The sequence below is a fragment of the Ambystoma mexicanum genome, chromosome 10 (genome assembly GCF_040938575.1).
Source record: "Ambystoma mexicanum isolate Mex_15411 chromosome 10, UKY_AmexF1_1, whole genome shotgun sequence".
NCBI lineage: Eukaryota > Metazoa > Chordata > Amphibia > Caudata > Ambystomatidae > Ambystoma > Ambystoma mexicanum.
Window position 1 is genome coordinate 827,155,841 of NC_090932.1, and position 24,760 is coordinate 827,180,600.

Here is a 24,760-nt window from a genome sequence, read left to right on the forward strand (position 1 = left end):
GTTAAACTCCTTACCTCGTTATTACCAACAGGACAAGTGTATCTATCCTTTCCAGGTAAGATACCTAAAGCTATGGTATGCACATGATGACAAAATTAAGGCATAGTGCAATGCCAAATCATGGAGGGACTTGGACAAGTTTGTGAATGATGTACCTTCAGACAAGAAAGACCAGTTTTTTCAGGTCTCTCAACCGGGGTCTTTTGCCTCCTGAAATGTTAATGGCAGCTGTTAGCCACATGTGCAACAGTGCCAGGACAATATGTCTGGAGCTAGATAAGAGGACATTTGCCAATCAGAAAGTGCTGCAACTCATTTTTTCAGCTCAGGAGAAAGTAAGTATCTTCTGGTTTGATGGGCTCCATCTGTTCCATCTGCCCATGGATGAGGATCTCATAAAAGAAAACAACACTACAATAACAGGGCGAGAGGAACAGGCAAGCCCATTGCTCTATGGGTCTCCAAGATAGGGCAGAATTGAAAGATAGATGAGGCAATATCACAAGTGCTCCATCCAGTACATTCTAGAGCCAGAGATGGTGATTGTGAACCCCCTTTTTTCCCCTTCTGCATACACTCTGTGGGGAGAAGTAACACAGCCTCTCACATCTTGTGTGCAAGAGGCATTCTAATGGGCTTTTTAGACTCCCTTTGCCTAATATAATTACCTAGTGATCATGCATTATTAATGTGGTTATTTCTGTCCTGTTGTTTAAACTCTTTGAGCTGAAGGAAATTTTACCGGGTGACATGGAAAGCAACTGTTCAATTAGCAGTTACTTCTGCTCATAGGGTCAGTGAATTAAAGGCCTCATGCTATTCATACCACGTTTTGACTTGAAACTCCTCAGGGAAAAGATGGTATTGTGAACATACTAATTCTTTGCTCCCAACATGGAATAAGCATTCCAAACTAAACAAGAAATCGTTATCACTATCTTCATTGTCAACCCTCAATTGGAGGCAATTAGATCTTCAGACAGTCTAGAAGTGGCCATACATCTAAATTTCTGCCTGGGATGATATAAAATATTTTATATCATTATACCATTTTTTGTTACCCGTGAGCGAGCTACCCAGGGACTAAAACCTCCACAGCCTTTAAAGAAAGGTTGTTCCCTGCATTCTGGAGGTTTAAAAGCTCAGGAAATGTTCAGCTCAAGGTATGCATGCTCATTTTATAGACCAAAAGATACAGTAGTGGCCTCCGAAAGACATGTCCCAATGTAGATACCTGTAAGGCAGCAACTTGGGATACCTACAGGTCTTCTGTGAACATTAAACCATGTATGATACTTCAAGGGCTGATACCTGTTTTGGGCTGGACAATGAAACCTATTGGGTTGATAACTTCTGAGAGTTGGCAAGGTTGGTTTCTGTATTTTCCTGGTTGCAACCAACCACCGAAACATCAAGGTACTTAGTAATCTCCCATAGGTTGGAAACAACTGGATGAGATAGAGGAGTAATTAAAACGCCCCTGCACTCCTACTCCATAGTCCTCTTCACCTCATATGCCCCTCCCAACATCTCCACTAAAACAAGTGTGGAGACATAGGCCTGAATCACAGAGCATTTTTCAATGGGATTGCACCATTATAACATGATTTTGTGAATCAGGCCCGTACTCTTCTAAAAGGATTGGTGATTGTGTCAGGGGGTGAGGTCCCATGGGTGGCATATCCTTTATTACTTTTTCAATTATATTGCTGCAATGCCTCATGCTCTGACCGTGTTCACTTACTTGTAATGACATCACATATGTTTAAAGCACAAGTTGTGGAGTTACTTTGCAATCTCCTTCTCCAACTTCTTTATTAAACCCCCAGAGAGAGAGAGAGTGAAAGTGATTGGTCTTTTAATAGGCGTCATTACCCTCTCAGAATATACTGGATCTTGCTGGGTGAATTGGTGATGCTTGGCCCCGCAAACAAAACCCCATCAGCAAGAGATGGCAGGATGGATTCAGCCACAATTATTGCTTCATGTTGTGTTCTGTCGTTGCCCATGACAACTCTGTGATTGAGTGTGTATTGGGTGTGAGCCATGTGCAAAGCTGTGCAAAGGTAGTTCCAGGCTTACTTGCCACTAATGCAGGACAGTTCGAAATTATACTTGCTATTGAACTATATTTTCAGCCAACGCTTTATGCAGTATGTATGGATATCACCATTTATGATATGATATGATAGGTTATTTATAACACGCTTAATACCAAGACGTTTCTAATTGCGGACCCGTGGATCGAACCTGTGTTGCTCCATGCTCTCTTGCTTCCAAGGAAGCACATTGCCCCTGAGCTATCCTACCGAGACACATTATTTGAATAATGGTTAGTTTAATAGTCTCTGAATTGAAACATTTACAAAAACACCAGTTTTACGAAAACATTAAAGAGAGGCTAGGCAAACTTGCAAAGCATTCATTGTTAAATGTTACAAATAATGATTTAAGCATCAATGTGTGATAGATTGCATTGTATTGCTTAAATGTTAGTAAAAGTAATCTGATTTTAAAGCAATTTCGGAATTTTCAAATGTTGTGTTCATCTTAGTACACAGGTGCACTTTCCCTCTAAACATGGCTGTATCTTGAAAGCAACACTTACTCTTCTGTAGACAGAATCATTGTATGTCCGTATAAACTGTGAACATCATAGTGATCCCCCAACGTTTGCTTTGCATCCATACACAATGTTTTAGAATACATCACTCGATCCATAATATCTGTAGAAGAAGAGAAGTGAATGAACAATGGAAATCATATTGCATCCAGACAAAAATTATACATTGAGTACAAAGGTGTTGATGTGGCTCTTAGGGCTGACATCAAAATCTGTTTCAGACCTTAAATGACATTCACATACATTCACCTTGCATCTTAGACTCATTGGGCCTCATTAGGACTCCAGCGGAAAACCATGGTGCCGTTAGCACCATGGTAGATGCCGGAGTCCGCCATGGCGGAATGGGGAATTACCACCCCATTCCAAGGTTGGCGGGGCGGTAATTCCCCATGCCACCATGGCCCTTCCCCATTCCCATTTTTGCCCCATAGGGCATAATGGGAATGGGGAAGGCGGTAAGTACGGTACCGCAAATTGCGGTACCGTACTTACCTCAAGTGTCTCTTTGCGGTTCCCTACTTTAACGGCTGGTCTAGACCAGCAGTTCAGGTCGTTTCCCACAAAGGGACCTCGTAGTAAGGCGTTAAGGGTTTAACGGCGCAGACACCTTTTATGGCGCCGTTAACCCCTTAACGCCTGGGTCCTAATGAGGCCCATTGTATGTGGCTTTTTAATATACCAAATATTCCTAAACTATGGTGTACATGTCCTGTAACTTTGTTTAGGGTAACATATGCCCCTGCCATTATCATGTGGAATTTCTTATTGATTTGCAAAGTGTCTACATAAAACGTTTTTCTTTTCTTTACAGCGGTACTAACTACAACTAGTGGAGGGGTTTGCTATTGGGGCGAGTCTTGCTCTGCTTTATGAAAAGCTTATATTGGGGAGTTATGAAGGAGTGGTCATTTCAGCGACATAATTCTGTACATTGGAAATTGATTTCCTTCTCTGGTACTGTTATAATGACAATATCTTTCATGGTTGGGATAGATATGTTGGAACAAGAAGTGATGTCACATGAGACTGAGTAAAAACACAAATGTACATTTCAACATCAAAAATTAATTATTAGCAAATCACCACTATATGAAAGGCTGGCCAGGAAATGATGCAAGAATAAACATATATGTCATGCATTTAAAATCAAAGATTCTACTATAAAATCATACAGTGATACTGTCCTTAATTGCTATCACACACCCACAACTGTACATCTTTCATATAGATGTAAATATATATTGAACAAAAAATGGCAAAGCCTCTATATGAGGATGGAATGTCAATGATATATTTTTATCATGGATATGCCACATTATTGTGAAATATTTTGCAGGTATTTTTGATCCTTTTGAAGAGTTGAAAATGGTCATCTTGCCCATTACAGAAGATTGACCCCACTAAAGTAAGATAGAGATAGTTTATACGTCACAATATATGGGTGTGTGATTGGTCCCTGAAAGTCGAAACTAGCAAATATATTTGCAAATAAGAAATGATCGACTTCATATATTGGATTGATGACCTCAGCTAGTAGACCATATACATTTGAGAACATTTATTGTGTGTATGATTGTCCTTTTGTTTTGGCCCTTACTATAGACTTCAGGAATTTGTCTGTATAGTATTGACATTCCAGCCTCATATAGAGATGGGGGCATTTTTTGAATAATATATGTTACATCTGTATGAAATATGTACACATGTGGATGTGTAATAGCAATTGGGAACAGTAAATTGCATTAACTTTATGATTGTTTGTAATAGTTCCTATTTGTTCAGAAGTTATTTCTTCATGATTTGTGTTTTCTTTTCTTCTTATTTTCACTATATTGGAAACTTTGATTATTAATAAATGACATATATTTGTGCTCTTGCTTCATGTCCAGGCCAGCACCTTGTATGGTGATTATTTGCTGATAATTCGTTTTTGGTGCAAATACTTTCATTTATGATTTTACTCATTCTCACGCGACACTACTTCAACAATATATGTTACTGTTGCCCCAGATGTCAATGAGTGGTGGGGTCACCCAGCTTTTCTTTAGCTATTGTTTCAGATTGAGGCTTTTTTTTTAAACATTCCTAAGACCTCCTTAAGCGCAACCAGATACCCCATTAATTACTCTGGTAAATCAATTGTATATACTTAGACCTATATGTCATAATTCAAGTTGACACATTAGTGGCTCAGATGTACATGTATTGAATCCAAGAGTACATCAATTGGTTTGAAGATTGGTAAGAGGACACAGGAATCATATGGACTTTCGCCTCTCTCCTCCCATGTTGATAGAAATTGGCTGAGGGAGTCAGGGGTGCCTGTCCATTGTCTGTAGTTTTACCTGGCTTGCAGTTAATAATCCATATGCATCCTTTACAGCAAGCACCTGGTAAAATAAGATGCTTCCAGCCTGTTTGGGGACTTTTTAGGGGTTTTGTAGCTGTGTTTTAAGTGGAATTTACAAATCTCTGTGTTTCTGCTGGGGTCTGTCTGTTGTCAATAGTCTCCCTGGCTTGCAGTTAGTAGTCCATGAGAATCCTGTACAGCAAGCAGCTGGTGATACAATTCCAACCAGATGGGTTTATTTTGGATGGTTTTGTCTGTGTTTTAAGTGGGTTATACAAATCATCTTTTCTGCTAGTTCAACTTCTAGAGAGGGCTGCTTTGGGGAGTCTAGTCCTTTGTTTGTTTTTGTTCCTTTTTCCACTCTCCTCTTATGTTGATATAATTGGTTGAGGGAATCCGGCTGTCTGTCCATTGTCTGTAGTTTTCCCTGGCTTGTTGTTAGTAATCCATAGGCATCCTGTAGAGCAAGCACCTAGCAAGATGGTTCTAGTCGGTTTAGGGTCTTTTTGGGGTTTTGTATCTCTGTTTTAAGTTGAATTAATAAATCACTTTTTCTGCTGGGGTGCCTGTCTATTGTCAGTAGTTTCCCTGGCTTGCAGTTAGTAATCCATAAGCATCCTGTACAGCAAGCACCTGTAATACGTTTGCAGCCTATTTGGGTTCTTTTTGGTGGGATTTATCTGTGTTTTAAGTGGATTTTACAAATCGTTTTTTTCTGGTGGTTCAACTTCTAGAGAGGACTGACTTGGGCAGTGTAGTCCTTTGTTTCTATTCCTTTTTCCTCTCTCCTCCCATGTTGATAGCAATTGGCTGAGGGAGTCAGGGGTACTTGTCCGTTGTCTGTAGTTTCCCTGGCTTGCAGTTAGTAATCCATATGCATCCTGTACAGCAAGCACCTCATTAGATGTTTCTAGTCTGTTCAGCATTGTTTGGGGTTATTGGACCTGAGTTTAAGTGGATTTTATACATTTTTTTCTTTTTCTGCTGGTTCAACTTCTAGAGAGGAATACCTTGGGCAGTATAGTCCTTTGTTTCTGTTCCTTGTTCCTCTCTCCTCCCATGTTGATAGCAATTGGCTGAGTCAGGGGTGCCTGTCCATTATCTGTATTTTTCCCTAGCTTGCAATTAGGAATCCATAGGCATCCTGTACAGCAAGCAGCCGGTAAGATTAAGATAAGATATTTCCAACCTGTTTGAGGTCTTTTTGGGGGGTTTGTATCTGTGTTTTAAGTGGAATTTACAAATCGTTTTTTTCTGCTGGTGTGCCTGTCTATTGTCAGTAGTTTCCCTGGCCTGCAGTTATTATTCCATGGGCATCTTGTACAGCAAGGACCTGGTAGTAAGTTTCCAACCTGCTTAGGGTCTTTTTGGAGGGTTTTGTCTATGTTGTAAGTGGATGTTACAAATTGTTTTTTTTCTGCTGGTTCAACTTCTAGAGAGGACTGCCTTGGGGAGTGTAGTCCTTGTGTTTGTTTCTGTAACCTTTTCCTCTCCACCCCCATGTTGAGAGCAATTGGCTGAGGGAGTCAGGGGTACTTGTCCATTGTCTGTAGTTTTCCCTGGCTTGCAGTTAGTAATCCATAGGCATCCTGTACAGCAAGCACCTAGTAGGATAAGATGTTTCCAGCCTGTTTGGAGTATTTTGGGGAGTTTTAAATCTGTTTTTTAAGTGGAATTTACAATTATTTTTTTTTCCATACTGGTTCAACTTCTAGAGAGGACTGTCTTGGGGAGTGTAGTCTTTGTTGCTGTTCCTTGTTCCTCTCTCCTCCCAGGTTGATAGCAATTGGCTGAAGGAGTCAGGGTGCCTATCCATTGCCTGTAGTTTTCCCTGGCTTGCAGTAATAACCCATAGGCCCCAGACAGTGTTCACTTCCGCCAATTGGCTTGTGTCCTTGGTCACGTGACTAGGAGACACCCTTCTTCGCAAGTCCTCCCAGGGCGCCCTTGGCTAATGGCCGACCAAAGGGCAGCTCCCAAAGAAGTAGCTCCACTCTGTGTTTGCCCGTGTTTGACTGGGACACCAGATGCAGACAACCTACAGTGACAGAAAAAATATGCACTATGCTCTCCAATCAGATGAGCTCCCTAGCACTCTTAGCTTCCATAAGGGACAATAATAGAATATAAATCAGAAATTCCAACCATAAAATATTTTTATTTATTGCATTTGTTATATGCCCAAACCCATGGGTATCACGGCGTAGGTTACAGTAAAGCTTGAATCTCTGGTTAATTTACAGACATATTAAAGTAAGGTGCGTTGCAGATTTCAGCAGGTTACACTGTGCTTGAATCTCTATTTCCAACTGAGAACAGAATAGATACAGTTCATGCTGATTAGTTAATGTACAGTGATATCATAATACAGGTGCAAGCGGGATAGGGGGAAATCATGCACATAGGTGAGATTTGCCAGTGGTAGTGCTACTGGGGTGACCGGCAGATCAAAAACAGAATTTGGTTTTTGTTTTATAATGTGTTGAACAGCCATGTTTTTAGTGTCTTCTTAAAACATTGGTGGGAAGGTTCAATTCTCGAGTGAATAGGGAGCGAGTTCCAGAATTTTGGAGCTAGTACTAGGAAGCTGCTTCCCCCTGCCCTAGTACTTTTGTAACTTGGGACTATTGTTAGATCTAAGTGTTCTCGTGGCCTTTTTAAAGGAGATAGCTTTGTTGAGGTTAGGGGTGTAGCGAATAGTGAATTTACTATTCGGCTGGATACCGAATAGTGGAAATAAATATTCGGCCGGAACCGAATAGTTACCGAATAGTAGGTTACTACAGGAAATGTGTCAAGATATGCATAACAAGCCAAAACTGTTGGCTTTGCCAATGCTTGTTTTAACAGGACTTCAGTGAAGGACATGCTTATAAATAGATCATGGCATAGCATAGATTACAAATGTGCAATAAATAAATAAAATACAGATTCCTAAATTACTTATGGCACATCACTAAATTCTTAGGACCGAATAAATATATTTTCCTTTGTTACTCATTAGAGGCCCCTTTAATTTCCAATATCACTTAAAGCACTGGAGAGTAAGGTATATTTGAAAGGTAGGAAGATACTGTTTTTTCCACTAATTGTGGGCTGTCCACCTATATATTTCGCAAACATAAGTGCACCAGCAGGCAACAGATCTATGACAATAGCCAACATTCGCCAAATTGCACAAAGTTTGCACTGGTGCAAGTGTCATTTTGTACAATACTAGCACAAGGCAATACATTGTCATAGTGCAAATAACATTATTTGTAGGCGTTTTTGTACCGGGGCTCCTAAACGAAGGTATATCTTACAGTATCTCCCCCACAACAGCAGGGAACACATGACTCTTGACACCTTCCTAAGTGCTGACAGAGGCATGTGGGCTTGTCTGCAGGCATCTTTTCAGTCACCTGGCAGCAATTAGCAGCCAGTCCCGTTGGACTGTAACAAAGGAGGTTGCCGCCCCACTCTTATTCAGATGGACTGATCTCCATTAGGAACTCTTTGTCCAGATGCACATTTAAGAGGTAGCTCACCAGGCCCCAGGCTGTTTCCAGTAAGCAGACTATTCCTCCCTAAGAGGACATGTCACTGCTTCCCCAATGAAAACCTGACCATCTTACTGAAGGTGAAACTTTTAAATAGACACTTGCACACTTTCCTGACCATATTCTTCGCCGGGCAAAACTCGAGCTGCTTCATTTGCTTTACATGGTGCGCTCCCACCAGAGTCCAGAAGGTAGGCGGGCGATGCTACTGGCCTCTCTGATTCCTTTTGGCAGCCACTGCTGGGACGCTCGGGTGTGGCTTAACAGGGGAAGCGGCCTCATTAGCAGAAAACAGGATCTGCTAGCTGTGACCTTTCAATAGGGCTCAAGTGCCAAGCAGCTACTCTGATGCTGCTTTCATCACCCATCGACGCGCCCAGTAGCCTCTCTCATCGTGTTCACAAACAAGCCCCCTGACCCTTGATCCGAGTCAGATGTAAATGCTGGGGCTGTTAACACTCATGATTCATGTGTTTATGCACCTCTCCAGCCTCCCTGGGGCTTCCTGCATCACCCGCCCTCCGCTCTCAGCCCTCTGCTGCTAAAAGTAAATTAGTGGCTGCACGCACGTGCGTGTCTTTATTTGCTTTAATGGAACTTCGGCTTCGAGTAATAATTAATTAATTATTCGGCCGAATGCCGAATAGCTAATTTCAGCCGGAATTCGGCCAAACAATTACTCGAAGCCGAAGTTCGGTACACCCCTAGTTGAGATAGATGGGAGCTTTCTTGGAAATGCATTTGTGGGTGGCACATAGGGCCTCATTCCAAGGTTCGCGGAATGGGCTAACAGGCTCCGCTAATGGAGGCGGACCCGTTGAACCCGTTCCGCGAAATTGTGAGGTAAAACCAGGCGTCATTACCGGGTCCTGCGAGGGGAAGCGGGAGCTACCAACGGGCCGGTCGTAATCGGCCCGATGTTAGCTCCCTCTCCCATTCCCATTGAGCGCTATGGGGGCTCAGATGGGAATGGGGAAGGTCCGGGCCCGAGTTCTCAGAGGGAGGAATTACCGGGCCCTCCGAACTCGGAATGGCCCAGTAATTCCTCATTCTGGGAACCCGGTAATGGAGCCCGGTTTGGCGGCAGCCATGGAGCTACCGCCAAACTTGTAATGAGGCCCATAGAGTTTTAAAAATGATTCTGGCTTTGATGGGGAGCCAGTGAGCATCTCTCCTTGAGTTAGATATACGGTCTGATTTTTTTAAGCCCAGGGCTGGAATACCCGTCCATCCTCTATAAACAGTTACCAAAGACCCAGAAAGTGGGCCCACTGGCAATTATATCCAAGCTTCAGCAATGAACTGAATCTGTTCCACCTCAAGGGAATATGCTCTGAATCATGTGAGGAATCTGGCAAGGCAAGTTCCTGCAAGTGACATTGAGGTACTGCCACCAATACTCTAAACACACACCAGATCAGGTACACTCTAACCCCTGCTGCATATAACACTGCCAGTTCACGCACACCCCTTACATCAACGCCTGATCTGTTGCTTGACCTTCAGGCTCACAGAGTACTGATCTTCATTCCTAGGAGGTACCCGTATGTCCGATAAAACAGAACTTATGTAAATGCACACTGAGGAGGAATGACCATAGTTGCTGTTGCTGGTCCCTGGGTGCACGGAACTCCAGTAATCAAATCTAGCTAGTACTCGTAAGTCCTATAGAATAGAACTAGATGTAACTGAACAACGAGAAGGTTCTTACAATAAACAATGGCAGACTTGATGAGACACAGCGACGACCATAGACCTGCAACTAAACACTGATGACAGTACCAGGCAGAGAAATATAACCTTAAGCCCGGTAATCAGAACAAACTCTGCGCTTAACTAAGAATCTCTCTCGGAGAACCAATGCTACGAACCTCTAGAATAGATACTGTCAGCTCAGCCGGCACTGCAGGGTAATCTGAAATAGGGGTCTCCCACCAATCCCCAGAGACACTCACCAAGCCGATATGCTCACTCAGTCCTCTACTCCAACAAACAATAGAGTGCAGCTATACCTCATGATCAATTTTGGCCTAGCTGCACACATACCTACACACCTCCATGAACACCTCAACAGTCTTTCGAACACAGCTATACCCCCACAAAAGAAATTGGCCTAGATGCACCACACATAATCTCATACACAAGCTCCACTGCCAGAATGCAAACTCCAAGGTCAACCACCTTGCTGCACACATTCAACTGACCTCACACAACCACTGCATCATGCCTAGCATTAGAATGCTGCTACACACCACGTAAACCACACTGGCTGCACACATACTATGTGCACATACAATGTGCACCCAAGCACTATTTCCTACCCTACTCTGTCCACTGACCTGGACTACCATTGCCAAGGGTGTTTAACCCACAGCGCTTTGAGTTCATACCAATGGTATATAAGGTGCTGTACAATGCACAATAACATAACGTATCATAACTCATAGTACTTTAAGAAGGAGATGCAGCTGGTGACCTATATTTTCAATTTTAGAAAGGTTACAAGGACATGGCAGGCAAAAACGCTTGTGAGAATTTGATGATTATGGATAGAGAACCCATTTCATATATATATTGCTAATGAGTCCAATCTTTGTGTAAATACTGTCACAGTTCAATACATTTTCGGCCAATGCATCTCATATTACTGCTCATCTGCCACTTATGGCAACTCATTGGCACGTCTATATCATGGCCATTGAACATACTAGCATCACCTATGTCTTTTTCAGCCTCACAGGCACATGACACCAATACCTGCTAGGTTGTTTACAAACCGCAGCTGTGTGTGCTCCACCCCTGTGTTGAAAGGAAGGTTGTATACGAATTGACCTTTTCACAATTGACCTCGGGAGAATTGACCTAATTTAGAAGGTCAATTAGGACATATATGCAGGGGGAAACCCTCTGCATCCCCCCACCCAATCCAAAACCCCCCACAACCCTTCACGCAATCCCCTTATATTATTTATAATCCAAAACCAATCCAATACATATATAAAATAACTTAAATAATATAAAAGTCAATTGTGCAGAAGGTCAATTAGGACCACTATAATTAGGTCAATTGTGCAAAAGGTCAATTGTAAAAAGTCAATTGGGGTAATACCGAATGGAAACGTATCCCTGGCTGTTGTTCAAGCAGCATGCACTCAATGTTGTATGAGCGCAGTCATCTCAGGTTCATGACCGCCACCCAGTAATATTCTGATTTTTACCCTGGTGTGTGGCATACATTCCCCAGATCCAGTTCACATATAACAAGCAGGCTTGCAGTAAAGTTTAAAGCAACTACAATAAAGGCAGGATGCTCTCTCAAACAATTCCAATACACAAGTTGAGAATGAAACATTGCAGTGGTGCAGGTACCCCTGCAACCACGTTCAGACACAATCGTCACATTGCCACGCAACCACAGAATACACAATACTCTCTAACGAGCAAGGAGTCTGTACACTCCTCACATGGGAGATATAGTCCTCGGCAATTCACAATAAAAACTTCCAATCACTTTAGAACTGTCAACAATACATTGGGAATCATGCCCAGTAATATTACAACATTGCAGTGTGAAGTTTAAGCAAGTGAAGTATAATCCGAATCTGGGGCATTCTCCATTCCATCTTATTTCCATGGCACATTCAATAATGTTTGTGCCCGTATATTTTCCAACATTGCCCCCTCAGGGGCCTGCACTCAGAGAAGCATTCATGACATAACGGTCATTACCTGTTCCGCAGACTTGGTTGAGACTCTCCCAGGGGCCATCCACCCGAGAACAGGTCAATGGGCTGTGTTTGTGCTGGATGAGAGACTCCCAGACCCCTTTTGTTTTGAATATTAAATAACTTTGGGTCTCACCCTAAGTTACCAGGGCGATCCAGACGTGGACCCCTTGCTCACTGTTCTTAGAGAGGCACAGCTCCACCTCACTGATGATGCCCAACAAGGTAGAAACACGTGTATGGGGTTGCTGTTGGTACACTTGTTCAGAGGAGAATTGCCTAGCATTTTGGTGCTGGACAGCACCAGGACAGGACAAAGACTTATAGGAATGGACATTTATTCTCTGTGAAAGGGACAGTGAGCTAAAGACTTGGAAGAGTCTCTCCCAGGGGCCATCGACCCAAGAACAGGTCAATGGGCTGTGTTTGTGCTGGTAGAGAGACTCCCAGACACCCCTTTGTTTTTCATGTATCTATGGTTCGATCAATACACACAGCCCTGAGGAAGAGTAGACGCTCGAAACACGTGTCGGCTGGGCTCATAAATGTGACAGAGATGTTTAGGAATTCCCCATTTACTAATATCCTTGTCTAGGACTCACCTATTTGTGTCACAATTTCCGCTGTTAGGGCTACCCTATCAAGTTACTTATGTGTTATCATCACATTCATTTGTGTATTTACACTGTTATCAATACACCGATTATGTTGTAAAGCATCCCATTTGTAAAGCACCCTGTGGATTTGTTGCCATAGTTTCAATATAAACATCCAATGCAATGATTCGCCTTTTAACGTTATTTGTTATTTATTGGTTTGTGAGGCGCCCAGTGTGACAGTGTGCTTGCACTTTACATTTTAAGATATTGCTATACTTGTATTTCACACAGGAATACTCTGCAAATGTTCTGGCATTTAATACATAATGGGCCTGATTTACAAAGGTTTTGCTCAATGGGAACATCTCAATGAGAAATGCTTTGTAATTCAGGCCCATTTACTCTTAATTTCAGAAGATGACTGCGGCATGGATACATTTTAGCACACATATCTGTAAAAACGGGACATGGCGAATCTGTACCCCTCTAGAAAATCTCGTCGATTGTATTGATGCAGAAAACATTGATTCTGTAATTAAATGACAATGTGCACAATTAGAAGTGACAAGAAGCATTGCATATCTTATTCCATCACTTGCGACAGCAAATTATGCAGCACATACAGTACACTCCTTTGAAGTAGTAAAAGCATTATCCAGGGGTCATCAATCAGACCTCTTAAAATCTGTGTGCCAGCATGTCACATTGTATAAAAATGGAGATTTGGTCGCGCCTAGAAACTATTGTGTACAGGCGCGTTATAAATGACTTATCATATCATGATCACAAATGGATTCCATTGCAAGATTCCAGTTTTTTGGAAATTGATGTATGTATGAAAGGTTTGCATGAGGTTGAAAAGAGGCACACTGGATTGCACTGTTCAGGCTGCTGTTTGTGATCTTAAATTACATGTTTCATGGGGGACAAATACAATGTGCATTTATACCTAGGATATGTGACATGGCGGATGATAGACCATTGAGGGCATTTGGGTGCTTGTTACAGGAGAAGTTGTGTATCTACTGATTTAATATGGATTGGGATAGGGATTCTGACGTTATTCATTCCCCATGGATCAAAAGCTGTTCAGCTCAAAGAATGCAAAAAACATTTGTGCTCTTCCTGACACACTGGTATTTATTTAAGCATGTCTGTAACATTTAGTATGCCATTTTGTCATTCCTGGTGCCTTTCTGCATGTTGTGAAGGAGAGCTATAAGATGTACTATCAATTTAAACGTTATTCAGCAAGTTGGTCCGTTACTTGCATGTTTTAATGAAAGGAAATAGGAATATAAACTGCACAAATGTGGTGTCCTGTCAGTGAGGATTGTCTGACTCGCTATATTGCATATGTTGCTTCTCATGCATCAGTTCCAAACCTTAGTGTGTAGTAGGAAGGTACACGGGTGAGTTAAGGTGGTGTTGGAGAAAGCAGGAGGCACAGCAAAAGAGGAAATTCAGGGAGGTATGGTTGAGTTGTGCCTCTTTATATGTGAGTGCGAATGGGACTGATTTCTCTAGTTTGAGGGAGAGGAAGTGCAAGCAATTAGCAGTATAATTCTTAGATACTGATAACTTCAGATGAGTATTCTAGATTGCTGACCTGGTACTAGCAGTAAGGTATGAACTGTACCTAAAGAAGGTTAGTGCTCATTCGGCTGCTTCAAACAAGGTGGCCGAAAAATGCTGCAGGGCAATTGACATTTTAGAACAACATGTAAAAAACAATGAGCCTCATTACGAGTATGGATGTAGCCATGCCGCTAAAAGCATTCCGGGTTCCAGGTCCGGGTCCAGTGAAAGGGGACTTACTGGGCCATTCCGACCTTGGAGGGCCCAGCAAATCCCGTTCGTGGGACCCTGACCCGGTACATCCCCATTTCCATTTGAGCCCCCATAGGGCTCAATGGGAACGGGGAGGATGCTAACAACAGGCCCGTTAAGGACGGGGCCATTGTTAGCAACCTCGTTTGTTAGCGGGTCCCGCTAAGAAGGCCTGGTCCGACCAGGCGTTCCTTAGCGGGTCCCGCTGCAGACCTCGGAATAGGGCGGCCCGGAATGAACGGGCCGGACCCTTACCAGCCCTGTTCATTCCCTGGCCGCATGGGTTGTATGAGGCCCAATAAAAATATACTGTAGAGTTTTGCATCTGTCTCAGTGGTATTTGTTCCAGCTAAGGGCTCACAGTGAATGTGCTTGCCTAATGAAAAGTGTTTTCATAATTGAATGCTAGTTAATAAATATTCAATATGCTTGAGCTGCCATATTTTTAAAGTTAATGTTGTGAAGTCAAAGTGTAGTGTGTGTTAAGGTACAATTTAGTTTAATGGGTGTAGGACATTCCCAGTGCATAAGAAATCTGGACTCACTCGTGACCTTAACTTGGTGAAATGCATACTAATTAGCAAAAAGTGACCACACTTGCGATCACTGACATATCTATCGACACACATAAAGCTTTTAGGGACCCTCATTGGCACTTTCCTGACTGTAAACTGTGCCAGCACTATAGATCTCATTAGAATGCAATCTAAATGAATTCTGTAAAGACAACCATTCTGGAGGGTTGGGAACAGTCTGAAAACATTTCCATGTTTCTAACATTAAGGTTCTTTTTGTTGAGTTTGGGGGATGACTGAAGGCCAAACCCCAATCAGAGTATCCACTTGGCTTTGGCAAAGCCTTTGCCCAACTGGACAGAATGGATAGATTAGAGGTCCTCGGAACATGATTGAAAGCAATACCTTGGTCATAGTGCTCATTAGTGAAGGTCACAGACCAAGCCCAGTCTCCACATTAGTCTGTTTGGTTAATAGAATGGTGATCATTCGCAATCTCCTGGGCAAAATGTTCATTTTGCATGGTTGCTGGCTATGAAAAGTTGTTTTTGTGTACTAATCAATGTGTGATTCATTCATTGAATTGGGGTGATTAAATAACTCAACTGCCATCTCCAGAGATTTGGAGTGGTTGATATTCCAGATATTTACTTTTTATGAATGTGAACAGGTATTTCACATTTAGGAATGTGCAGTAATACGTATCAAAAACACACTTATAAATTCTGATTACAAAAGCTTACCAAGGATTACCATTTTGAAAATCCTTCTAAATTTGAATTCTGAACTTGATTTTAGAATGTGGATTCCGCAGCTAGTTTTCACATTTAAATGTTTATTTTTAAATTTGGATTGCAAATGAGTGTTTTGACAAATCAAGGGTATGGGTCCCTTCTCCCCAGGGGGAGACATCTCTTTTGAGGCTAGGGACCTAAGCCCAATTAGCAAGACCATCAATAAGGGTCTGGGCAAGTGGAACCTCACCGGGAGTTACTCCCCTCTTGGCAACAAGTACTTCCATTCCCATGAGGAACTCCCTATGAGAGAAACACTATCCACTTATATGGGAATTAATATGCAAGCACTTACTGCTATATTGCCTTCAACAAGCAGTAATACAATTCCCATCTCATTGGATTTAGGCAATACTGGATTTCACATAACCAACAAAGAGAAACAAAATGCCCCTTTAAAAGTCGGCCGCAAACTTAAAGAGCTGAAGATCCTAATGTGAGGCAGAGAGAACTTTATGCAGAGGAGAGCCTCTGACAAAGGAACATCCAGGAGGGGCGGAACGCTGCTAGGCAGCAGAGCCAGCAGCAGCATAAGAGAATAGTAGGGCAGACATGACCACCGGAAGGCCAGCAAAGAGAGCAGTGGAGTTATCACTGGAGGGACGGGGTCAAGAAGACTGTCCCACTTGGTGGCATGACCCTGGGGTTCCTGAAGTGGAAGTGCAGCCCACAAATGTCCACAGATACTGATCTCCTCGAGAGGCAAAAGTCCTTCACTCTGCCTGTGTGCGTGGAGACTGCCTAGGAGGGCAGGATGAGAGACAGAGACACTGAGAGACTGGAAAGACCAGAGAGCAAAACAAGGGGAAGATGCTCTTACTAAATGCCAAACCCTGGGAACCAGCCCAATGCTGAATAAGATAGCAGGGTGGTCCAGAAAAGGGGGAGGAAACTTGAAACAAGTGAAATAATTGTGAATGTGCGTTACAGGAGACCGGTAAACCCGAAGTGTGAACATTGGTAAGGGCTACAAGTATTGTCAATTGTAAGGAATCAGGAAGGCCTGGAGGGCTCTTTAAGACACACTATGAACACAATTAATAGAATAGAATCTGGAGGATTCAACCTGTTACAGGGGTAACCACAAGAAAATCATACCAGGTTTTGGGGAATGGATGGGAGAAGGTTCCCCTATGTAAAGATGTTAAAATCTTAAATGTATACAATGAGTTACAGAATCTCTTCAGGAGTGTGCAAGGAGGATTAAGGAACTATATTGACTTTAAATAAAACCTTTTTTTTTTCATTGGCACTAAGAACACTACACTGAGAAGAAGCCCACTGATTTCGGCCAAGGGAAGTCTTAACCAGAAGCATAGTGCTCTGGTCTTCAGGTTCTTTTTCTATAGTGGTAGGGCCAGATAGAATTAGGTTTTGATGGAGGACATACTTATGGCTTTTCGATGACTCGTGGGCACCCGTAGTTTAGTTTCGTAGGAAGAGACAATTGCCTTAGTTATAGGGGTAGATAGGCCTCTCATTTTATTTAATAAGGAACCCTTTGAAATGTCCTCAGTGTGTCCAACTCCTTCTTCTGGTTCGACAATTTATTCAAATTTTGGATTCCAAATTCAGATTTTGAATGCCGCTTCCCAATGTGTATAACAAATGTGGATGTTAGCTGTATTTTACAAATGGGAATTACATATGCTCACTTGTATTTGTAGTGGATGTGATGGCCGCATCTCAATGACAGAATATCTGGGCAAAGCGACCAAAGTTGCTTAGTTTCAATAAAAGGAATTAGCTAAAATAAATTCATGGGATGAGTTTAATACCTACAAAAAGTAAGTCTATATTTATTGGACTAGCCAATGTTACGATTACTACACTCTATGTAAGTTAAATATTTAAAAATAGAAAACACAGTGTGTCACACTACAATTGAATTGTTAACTCTCATTACACTACTTCATAGCACTCATTTTAAAGCCTACATCTGTACTATAGATATAGTGAGTCATTTGTATTTGTAGTGTAAGTTTTTATCTGAATTATAAAGTGACAAACTTTGTTTATATTTATGAATGTACTTTCATTAGATGCAATGTCCTTAGTTTGCAGTCACAATTGTATCATGTCAAACTCCAACGTCCCAGAGAAGTGGTTAAAATGACAGTAAATAAAGTGTGTTAATTAGCCAATCTTCTTACTGCCCACTCGTAAAATAAGAGTGTACTTAGTCCAGTATTATAATTTGTTATTTGAACTGACTCAATGGAAGAGGATATTTTTAATCACGATTAATTAAACCACAGAAAACCCACAATCTTCAGGGAAATGTGTCGGTCAAACTAGTACATCATGTTTTACGGGTAATAAATATTGAGGACATTATTTAATAACTCGAACTTTAGTCTTCTTGTACTTGCCATTTTGTTGTATTTCCCTATGATCAGCTGGAATATGCGCTCATTATTTTGGAAAAAGATTACGATCAAAACCGCAGTAAAAAAATGAAGCATAATAAAGCAATGCAAAACTGTCCAGCGAACTAATCTGATGGGACAGCCCACCCCCAAAGAAAAGGGCCTATGTGAAACAGAGACACCTAAATAGGGTGGCAGAACATTGAAAACAGAGGGGGAATGAGGCCTGAGATGCAATAGAGGAGGCCAGCAGACAAGTGCAGGAACTTATTTTTTGGGGTAATGGGTGGTTGCCAGAGTGGGAACAAGTTAAAACTGCTTTGGTGTGCATATTCAATAAGAGCGTGATAAAACTCAGGATTGTACTGTGAATACTGCAGTCTCTCACGCCTTATTTTCTGAGCAAATCGATCAGGTGGCCAATAGGTACCATTTATATGGATTTCCTTCAGTAAGTGGAAATCTTATTGTATGTGTGTGCACATAATTCCTGCACTAAATAATCGAGGTCAATATACGAAGCAATTGTCAAATAAAGTCCACAAGTCAAAAGCAACTTACGTGGTGTGAACGGTGGGTAATTCAACTTGTTTTTCGCACAGCCAGACTTGGACCCCTTAATGAAGCTGGATACTTCATTCATATCCTAAAACAAAGAACAGCATTTGTTTAATGTTAATATTAATGTTAATGTTAATGAGTTTTTAAAATGTGTATGTGTGTGTACATTGCAGGGCCAAGAGTATTTGTTATTTCAGACTGATTGTTTGCCTTGTGAAACCTCAAATTGACCAACACTCCTTCCTGGATCCATTTTCAAAGATTCCTCTTCCCTCAAGAAAATAACATTTTTTTTTTGTTTTGGCTCTAATACGCCGCTGAGGAATCTGACCCAATGGCACCTTTTCCTCCAGTCGCAACTTTTATGAAAGTAACATCTCATACTGCCTGCCTCTACCCTCCGCCCTCTGCAACTTATCCAGAACAGGACTGCAAGACTTTTTCTTGGCCTCAAGCTTAGGGACCGCATCTCTCCAGGACTGAAATCTCTGCACTTGCTCCCAGTGGCTGCGAGGATTAAGTTCAAAACCCTCTGCATTGTCCACAAGGCCTTCTGGGGCCGCAATACCTTCAGCTCTCTCTTCCTAAATATCTTCCTTCTCGAGCTCTTCACTCATCCACCTCCAACTCCCTCAGGGTCAGTCGCAAAGAGTTGGTGGTAGATCTCTCTCATCGGCAGGGGCCTCCCTCTGGAACAGCCTTCCTGCATCCCTTAAACTTGAGGAGAACCATCTTCGGTTCCGGAAGCACCTCAAAACCTTCCTCTTTGCTTCTGCTTTCTCACACCCCCCCTCCCCTGCTGATGTCCTGCCTGTTACTGCACTGGTTACCTGGCCACCCTTCTGATATCTGGACCAGGCCCCACCAGCTGCACACCTGCACTGCCTCCCCGGCAACCCTTGCACCTGGGGACTGTTTCTCTGTATCCCTACAGTCCCCCTACCAGCACTTACGTATGCACTTACCTTGCACTTGCCACCCCTGGCCTTTTACTCTTATTTATTCTAATATCCCATGTACTGCACTTTTCCCCTCCCTTCCCCCCAGCACTTTTCCCTTTCCCCCTTCCCATGCACTTGCGCGATCTGAATGACACCTGGCCTAGTAAGATCGTTGTCCGTCTTCCCTTGTCCCCCTTCCCTTGCCTCGTCGCACCTTGAAACACTTGTGTATAGGCGCGTTTTACATGCCATATCATATCATATCATATCTTCTGTATGTTTACCTCAGTAATATATACATGTCTCTATCATTCCCCCTGTCTTTCTCCTTTCCTACTACTAGAAATTGCTTGACTTCCAACTCCTTATATTTTTGCTGATGCTTAAAATCTCTACTGAAATCTGTGTAAATGTAATTTATAAGACGTAGTCTTAGGAAAAGGACATGTAGTTTTAGGTTTGGCAACAGTTACATTTTTAACATGTGTGCATTATTTTTGGTGTGCACATTCGTGTTTAACCTGTATGGCTACTAAACAATAGCTAGTGTCCTGAAAAGGCTGTGCTATGGGATTTTCACTTGTACTATTGCCATTTTGCAGTTTGGCTTCTTCCCACCGTTCCAGGTCAGGAAAGTCATCATAAAGTCATGCACTCCCCTGGGAAAGCTGAAGCGTTTGCAGGCTAGTGAGCCTTTGTGTGGCCAAGGAAGGGGTCTGGAACTGTCTAGTTCCCGTCCACATCCTTGATACCAGAAACCCTGCTGTTGAAGCGACTGTGAAATTAGTAGTAGATCCTTAACATTGGTTGGCAGATTTTAAATAAAAGGAGGACCTCTGCAGCCATTTCTTCTGATATGCATGGGAGCCAATAATCCCTCAAAGAAGAGCCGCCTGCTGATCATCTGAAGATGACTCCTGAAGTGGCCCGGCATCCCTTCTGGTGTCCTGCCCAGCTAAACCCTGCTCCTCTGCTTGATTGCCGAGGATCCTGAGCAGTGCTTAATACCAACTACCAACTAGCCTTAATACGTTTTTGAGGATCCAGCCCTTCACAGCCCTTGGAAATGTCCCTGGACTGCCCAGTGGACTGACAAGGTCTCCCATGGGCTACCTTGCTAGAACAACATAATTTGCCACAAGTAGCCATCTCTGCCAATTTCACCATTCCACCATCAAGGGTACCTGTCCTGGAGCAGCTGCTGTGCCCTCGACTCGAAGGACACCTGTCATTGCTTGTGTATAGAGAACATTGCCTGAACAAACCTTCCTCCAACATATGCAATGTCTTGAAGGGGTCTGCATTGGTGGATTCTGCATTTCTTCTCCAAAGGGGGTTTCAGCTTGCATTTCATTTCAACTTGAAGAATCCTCAAACCTACAACTCGTGGGCACCTCTCACTGGAACAAATGGTGGAAGATCGAGCCTCCAGTGACCCACAAAATGTTCTGGAAAAATTGGAGTCAGGGGAGTTAGTGAGCACCGTGTGCCTGTCCACCCTGTCCTCTGTAGGATAACATTAGGAACATGGCCCTTTGTCTCCTATCTCATTCCAATCTAATTTGGTCATCAAGCCTGTGTTGGGTATCCTGCCCCTCGAGTAGCCTTGGGTCTGGAAGAAAGGAGAACTCTTACTTACCTCTGGTAAAATTGTTGTAGCACTTTGAAATAGATTGAAATAATCACCAACACAGGCCGATTGAATTCTTCCTACATAGACAACACACTGATGAGAAACACTGGTTCCTGTGACTTTAGGGTACTACTTGTTAGATGCATTTTCCACTGTGTTCTGAAGGCCTATAATAAATAACTGTATTTTTATAATTGACTGTCTGTATTTAATGATTGTGTGCCAAAATGTGTGAACTCATTTGGGACCCCGACCACACTAACACTCACATGAGAATAAACCTTGACTCTCTCCATTGCTACCTTGATTGGGTTTTGGCTAACTCCTCAGAATACCCTGTTCACTATCACTAGTGTGGACTCCTAAAAATCAGTCCAGCAGGCCAAATTATAGAAATCCATCTTAAAATGGATTTTGTTATACTTTTGACCTGGTATAATACATTTTGCCCATGTTACTTAAGCAATATTGCACAGGCAGGGGTGTGGGGGGCATTACTGAGCCATGTAATGTCCCGGGACCTTAGTCACATGCCCGATCAAAGCAAGGGCCTTAATGAAGCCCTAGGACATTACCAGGGTCCATAATGCCCACCACCACTATGGGTGTACTAATAGTTTGGAAGTTGTGAAACTGCAACTTTAAAAAATAAATAAAAAAATGTCTTCCATGGATCGGTAGGAAGGGAGAATATGTAGTCCCATCTCACTTTCCATGGCAGTCTTGCTGATGTCGGTGCTGCGCCGGGAACATTACTGTTACTGGCACAGCCAACAGACAAGAAGGTAAGTAGGGAGTGGGGAGTGGGCTGCCCAACAGGGCAGAAAAGGGGGGTTGGGGATCAGACGCAGGGGAAAGCTGGAAAGCTGCACTTACCTTGAAACATGTTGAGGGAAGATAGCAGACTCCTGCTCTGAGGAAGCTCAGACCAGGGGCTTTAACATATGGTAAAGCGCATCTTCCGAGCCTCCCCATTATCTGGGAGTCCTCCTCACCCCCCTGCATGGTACTAATTTTAAAAATAGCACTGTCTGTTGAAGCAGATATTAAACAGCCAACATGAACTGTTGGGATGAGTGTCCTACATCCCACACGTGAGAGAAAATATAAGTTGAGAAGACCCATGAAGCACGAGTTAGGGAACACATCAAAGGTCAAATGTACAGACCACACACAGATCGCTCTGTCATTCCCACCATATCCTTTTAATAAAAGATGAAATGAGATGCAGCCCCTGCATACATGCATGCACTATAGGGATAGAGATGCCAACAGATGAAAAGCACTTTCTGCCAGCAAGCATACGCCATAAGCTAAAATAACATATGCAAAGGGATAGGAGTTAGTAAATAAGTTCACTAAGCAGAAGCGTGGTAGACGCTATAGGAGCCCTCTAATAGATAAGGACACTGCGATAGATTCAGGCCATGAATATAATATGTTTGTAGCAGGGATAGTTCTTAAGGTTACATGATAAGGATAATCACTCAGTCGATGAACATATATAGAGGAGAATATATGCACAGATAGATGAGGCATTGCAAGTAGTAGTGATGACATAGTAACATAGGGACAGACGAAAGGACCTTACCAAAGCACTTATATACACGTTAGCTTCCATCGTCCCCTGCCGGGGACCCAGGTGAATTATTTTTTTTCCCCTTCCTTCCTCCTCCTTCCCAACCCCAACTCCACTTACCTTCTTGTCTTTTTTTCCAGGAGTGGACGCGCTGGGAACAGAAGTGTTCCCAGTGCGTCCACCCCGTCGGCCGCCAAGGAAAGGGAAAACGGGCACTGTTTTCCATTTCCATCTGGTCATTTTTTTGGTTGTTTTTTTTTTTCTGTCCGGAAACGTTTCAGGACAGAAAAAAATGTTTTAGTGCCCCGGTCACGCAGATCTTGCGGGCCGGGGTACTAAAAGCAATATGACCCTCGCGAAGGGGGCATTACAGACTCAGGTAATGCACGGGGGCCTTCGTTAACTATGGGACCGGGGCATTACCTGAGTCGGTAATGCCCCTGCTGGTCAGGTCATATTGCTTAAGAATACACTGATCTGCCAGCCGAATATACTAACTTAGATGTGGATCTCCAGTGTATAACAACCTACATTTTTGGTTGTACACTAATCTCCTGAATATGGCATCAAAAAAAGGACAAGCTAAAGAAATGTCCATATGTCCTACCAATAAAAGGCAGAAAAGTGAATCACTGACACACAAAGGTGACTCTCCTGATCAAACCAACCAGGCTATACTTATGGAAATAAAGGCTTTAAAACCTTTTATGGATGCTACCAATGTCAAATTACAGCAAATGGATGATAAATGGTCTGCTTTTGAAGCAAGAATAACAGAAGTAGAGCAAAGAGTTAGTGACGCCGAAGATGTCACAAGCAGAGTACAAGTCCTTGAAAATACTGAAAATCCCTACAAAAGCACACTGAATATTTGGAAAATTGCAACAGGAGGAATAACCTGCGTATTGTGGGTCTTCCAGAAGGTATTGAAGGGGACAACCCGATTGCATTCCTAAGCACCATGCTTACGAAGCTCCTAGATCTACCGGCGTAAGTTAAGCTGAGCTTTCAAAGCACTCATCGGATTGGTCCAGTTCATTCAATACAATCATCCAACTATGCATCTAACAATCCAGTTAGAACCTTCATATTTGCTTTTATTGATTACACACATGCACTTCTTATAATGCAGAAAGCTAGATCTGTAAAACAACTTGCTTGGAATGACAAAAGGATTTTCATCATTCAGGATGTATCTAATGCCACAGCAGCCAAAAGAAAATAATTACCTGCACTTAAAGCGGCCCTTAAGCAGCTTAATGCAAGATACGGTATAATAAACCCTGCTATCCTTAAAGTTACTTTTAATGGTCATACTTCTGCCTTTCATGATCCATCTGTTTTAAGACACATTATTCAAAGCCAGAGGAGAGATGATATGGACACTCGAGACCACCCACCTGATCTACATTGCGTATGCTTCATTTAAATATGACTGACTTTAAATTCTACTGTACTCACTGGGGTGGGGTGCGGCGGTTGCTATCTCATTAGTTGTCCTTCTGCCTCTATTTTTCCTATTCGCTCAACATGGATCGTTGTGACTGTTTCCTGTTAACAACAATTATTTTTGATGTTCTTTTTTTTCAGTTACATATCATCCATGTTGATTTTGTTTGGCTTCCCACTTCCCTTACGTATCCTTCCTTATGTTTCTTTGTTATTGGAGCTACTGAGGGTAACCTGCTACTCAAAA

General features: G+C 42.5%; 1 protein-coding gene across 1 annotated transcript in view; it reads right to left on the bottom strand.

Annotated features, from left to right (window-relative positions):
• SI (sucrase-isomaltase) overlaps window positions 1-24,760 on the bottom strand; it is a 1,019,699-nt gene that overhangs the window by 861,131 nt on the left and 133,808 nt on the right. Inside the window, exons 13-14 of the mRNA XM_069618482.1 lie at window positions 18,912-18,996; window positions 2,609-2,726 (exon numbers count right to left, since the gene is read on the bottom strand). Of these exons, the coding sequence (XP_069474583.1) occupies window positions 2,609-2,726; window positions 18,912-18,996 (203 nt within the window). The remainder of the gene's footprint in view (window positions 1-2,608; window positions 2,727-18,911; window positions 18,997-24,760) is intronic.